The sequence below is a fragment of the Carlito syrichta genome, unplaced genomic scaffold (assembly GCF_000164805.1).
Source record: "Carlito syrichta isolate Samal-C Ts95f unplaced genomic scaffold, Tarsius_syrichta-2.0.1 Scaffold136798, whole genome shotgun sequence".
NCBI classification, from domain to species: domain Eukaryota; kingdom Metazoa; phylum Chordata; class Mammalia; order Primates; family Tarsiidae; genus Carlito; species Carlito syrichta.
In genome coordinates, this window is record NW_007080894.1 from 12,732 (window position 1) to 17,225 (window position 4,494).

Consider the following 4,494-nt stretch of genomic DNA (forward strand, 5'->3'; position numbering starts at 1 on the left):
TCACCTCAGCCTCCCAAAGGCACGGGATTACAGGCTGAGCCACCGAGCCTGGCTCCGGCTGCAGAGTGCCAGCTGTAAAGTTTCTAATACTCCCTGTGCCTCTGGGGAGGGGCGGGCTGTATTGTCCCTGGGTTTCTCTGCTGCAGCCATGTCAGGGCAGGGCAGTTTGGCGAAGGAAAGTCAGGCTCTCCTCACTTCTGGTCAGGCCTTGGGGTCCCTGTGTCCCGCCCCCAGGTGGGCAGAGCAGAAGCCCCTGCTATCAGTGGGCTGTGGGCTGTGGTTGGGGCCGGGCCGAGGCTGACGGTCCTCCCACCTCAACCTCCCGAGTAGCTAGGGCTACATGTGCCCACCATTATGCCCAGCTACCATTTCGCATTTTTTTTTTGAGTTGGAGTCCCCCTCCATCACCCAGGCTGAAGTGCAGTGGCACAGTCACAGCTCACTGCAACCTCAAGCTCCTGGGCTCAGGCAATCCTTCTATCTCAGCCTCCCGAGTAGCTGGGACTACGGGCTTACCACCATGCTTGGCTAATTTTTTAATTTTTTTTTTTTTTTTTTTTTTTTAGTTGGAGACTCATTCCATCACCCAGGCTGGAGGGAGGTGGCACACTCATGGCCACTGCAGCCTCAACCTGCTGGGCTCCAGCAATCCTTCTGCCTCAGCCTTCTAAGTAGTCAGAACTACAGGCACATGCTAGTACACCTGGCTAATTTTAATTATTTTTTTTCTTTTTTTTTTTTTTGAGTTGGAGTCTCACTCTGTCGCCCAGACTGGAGTGCAGTGGCCGCTCCCGGCCACCGCAGCCTCGACCTGCTGGGCTCCGGTGATCCTTCCGCCTCAGCCTTCCAAGTAGCTGGAACTACCACACCCGGCTAATTTTTTGATTTTTATTGTAGAGATGAGATCTCGCCAAGTTGCCCAGGCGGGTCTCGAACCCACGGGCTCAGGCAATCCACTCACCTCAGCCTCCCAAAGGTGCGGGATTACAGGCTGAGCCACCGAGCCCGGCTTAATTTTAATTTTTTTGGTTTGTCTCACCATGTTGCCCAGGCTGGAGTGCAGTGGCAGCATCATGGCTCACCGCAGCCTTGACCTCCTGGGCTCAGGCAACCCTTCCGCCTCAGCTCCCGGGTAGCTGGGACTACAGGCGTCCGCCACCATGCCTAGCTAATTTTTTTTTTACTTGTAGAGACGAAGTCTCCCCAATTTGCTCGGGCTGTTCCTATGGTGCATTTCTACTTTTTGTGGAGATAGGGTCTTGCTAGTCACCCAGGGCCGGGGCTGAGCGGGGCGGCAGGGGAGGGAGCCAGCGGCGCACTCACCACGTGGTCTTCTCCTTGGAAAACTTGATGCCCGGCACGCGGCCCATGCGCCTGACCATCAAGTGCAGGCGGCTGCTGCCCGTCAAGACCCGCACTGCGCTGCTCATGGTGGTGCTCTCCAGACTCAGCCCGTTCACCTCGGTGATCTTGTCGCCCACGCACAGGCCAGCCCGCTCTGCAGCGGGGAGGGTGGCACGGGGTGGGGTGGGGACAGGGGCCCAGCCTCCCCTGCCGACGGGGTTCCCCGGGGTGAGACGGCGCTTCCTGGATCCCGTGGGGGTCCTGGGAGCAGGGGCTGAACGTTCCCAGGGCCCCCAGAGCAGAGGGCCTTCCCAGCCCAGGGGCCGCCTCTCGGGGCTCACCCGCGCTGCTCCCCTCCTCCACTTTGCTGACAAAGATGCCCAGGCCGTGCTCCGCGCCACCCCGCACGCTGAAGCCCAGCCGCCCTGCCGGGCTCTTCGCCACCCGGACTGCATGGATGATGTCACTTTCATCGCTGCTGGCTGTGGGGCGGGGCGGAGGTGGGACCCCGCGTTCATTCTGGGCACCGAGGACCCCCTGGGGTTTCCTGCCGGGGCCTGCAGAAGCTGGGTTTCTGGGCATGTCACACGGGCACCTAGGGCCCTGAGTGGATGCAGGACAGCCTGCTTCCTCTTTTTTTTTTTTAAGTCGGGGTCTCACTCTGTCACCCAGGCTGGTGTGCAGTGACATGATCATGGCTCACGGCAGTCTCAACCTCCTGGGCTCAGGCCATCCTTCCACCTCAGCCCCCTGAGTCGCTGGGACTATAGACTCATGCCACCACACCTGGATAATTTTTGTTTTAATTCTTTGTAGAGACGAGGTCTTGCTATGTTGCCCAGGCTGGTCTCAAGAGGTCCTCCTGCCTCAGCCTCCCAAGGTGCCGGGGTTACAGGCGCGAGCCACAGTACCTGACTGAGACCGCCAATTTCTAAGTCCCCGCTGGGTGACTTGGAGACCAGAGGTCAGGGAGGGTTTGGGCAGGACAGGGCTCCATGCTAGGAGACGGTCTCCTTCTCTCCTGAGACGGGAATGTACCAAGGCATACTGAGCTCCGTGGCCCGCAGGCCTGAGGTAAGCCAATTCCTAAAAATCCTCCACTCTGAAGGCTCAAGACTTCCTCCTACGGGACCCAGTTGAGGGAGTCTGGGCTGTTTAGCTTGCAGCAGCGGTGAGTATATCAGCTCTGTCTTCAAAGAGCTGTGGAGGTCTCCCTTGGGAGGCACTAGGTGTCCTTGTCTGAGTAACCCACAGAGCAGAACCAAACCCACATGGTGGAATCAGAGGCAGATTTTGTGAGGAAAAGCTTTCTATTTTTTGAGTTAGAGTCTCACTCTGTCGCCCAGACTGGAGTGCAGCGGCCACTCCCGGCCACCGCAGCCTCGACCTGCTGGGCTCTGACGATCCTTCCACCTCAGCCTTCTGAGTAGCTGGAACTATAGGCACGTGCTGCCACGCCCAGCTAATTTTTGATTTATTGTAGAGATGAGGGCTTGTCAAGTTGCCCAGGCGGGTCTTGAACCCGTGGGCCAGGCAATCCACTCACCCCAGCCTCCCAAAGGCGCAGGATTACAGGCTGAGCCACCAAGCCTGGCTAGGAAAAGCTTTCTAAAGCACTCAGCGGTCAGACAGTGCAATGGGTTTTCTGGGACAGACAGTGAGCTTCCCATCTTTGGAGGCATGCAAGCTGAGACCTGGTAGTTACCCATCTGGGATGTTATGGAAATTCAAGGCCTTGGGAACTACCTGGTTCCCTGGGGAGAGAAACCCCAAACAAGCCCATGTGTGCCTGGAGGGGCTCTCTCCGTCAGCACTGGAGAGGTGGGGGGGGTCCCTTGTTGGAGCTTCAGGGAGGGTTTTCTAGAGGACTCAGATGGGTAGGGTTTGGTGGGGGGAGGGACAGGGGATGGGGGCTGCGGGTCCCCGAGGCCTTCTGGTTAGAGGAAAGCAAGAAGAGCCAGAAGGCGGGTGTAAATTGAGTCCCAGGCGAGAAATTGAGATTTCTTCCTCTCAGGCAAGGGTTACACTAGAGGCGTCTGAGAGAAAAATCACACAAGCGCACGCGCACACATCTCAGTTTGATCCCGGAGAAGTCGGGTTACAGGGCACAGCCGGGCAGCTGGGAGAGAAATCCCCAAGGACGGCCATGGGCAGGGACCGGCAGGACAGACGGGGGACCCGGGGCTTCCCAGCCGACTCCAGTTACAGCTCAGGCCTTTCAGCCTCGGCCAAGGAGGCTTCTGCTCCCTCACCCCAATCCCCTCTCTCCCAGGCCCTCCCGGGGGCCTCCCTAGGGCCCCGGGCCAGGGGACGGCCAATCCGAGGGTTTGAGCCTGAGTCCTGGGAGGATGGAAACTTCTCTGCCTCCCTGCCCTGCCCAGACTGGCCTTCCTCCAGCACTCCAGGGCCATCTCCTTCCTACCCTCGCCCGCCTGCCTGCCCCCACTCCCAGTTTGGGGTTTTTCTTTTTGAGACAGGGTCTCACTCCGTTGCCCAGGCTGGAGTGCAGTGATGCAGTCATAGTTCACTGCAGCCTCGAACGCCTGGGCTCAAGCGATCCTCCTACCTTGGCCTCCTGAGTAGCTGGGACTACAGGTGTGTGCCACCACACTCAGCTAATTAAAAACAACCTTTTGTTTTGTAGACAGGGTCTCACTCTGTCACCCAGGCTGGAGTGCAGTGGTGTGATCGTAGCTCACTGCAGCCTCGAACACCTGGGCTCAAGCAGTCCTCCCACCTTGGCCTCCCAAAGTGCTAGGAATACAGGCACATACCGCCACATCCAGCCTGCTGTATTCATTCCCTACACAGTAGCCACAGTTGATTTTTTTTTCTTTTTTTTTTGAGTAGGAATCTCTTTCTGTTGCCCAGGCTGGAGTGTAGTGTCACGCTCATGGCCACCGCAGCCTCGACCTGCTCGACTCAGGTGATCCTTCCCCCTCAGCCTTCCAAGTAGCAGGAACCACAGGTGCATGCCATCATGCCCGGCTCATTTTTTGATTTACTGTAGAGACGACGTCTCGCTGTGTTGCCCAGGCAGGTCTCGAACCCCTGAACTCAAGCAATCCTCTCACCTCTACTTCCTTAAGTGCTGGGGTAACAGGCATGAGCCACCGCGCCCAGTTCACAGTTGACTTTTTTTTTTTTTTT

General features: G+C 57.8%; 1 protein-coding gene across 1 annotated transcript in view; it reads right to left on the minus strand.

The window, feature by feature from the left end:
• The window catches only part of PDZD7 (PDZ domain containing 7), a gene marked incomplete at both ends in the record, with an annotated part of 14,544 nt that extends 12,718 nt beyond the window's left edge, over positions 1-1,826 (minus strand). The window contains 2 exons of the mRNA XM_021708425.1: positions 1,324-1,498; positions 1,686-1,826. Of these exons, the coding sequence (XP_021564100.1) occupies positions 1,324-1,498; positions 1,686-1,826 (316 nt within the window). The remainder of the gene's footprint in view (positions 1-1,323; positions 1,499-1,685) is intronic.
• Positions 1,827-4,494: the final 2,668 nt, after the last annotated feature.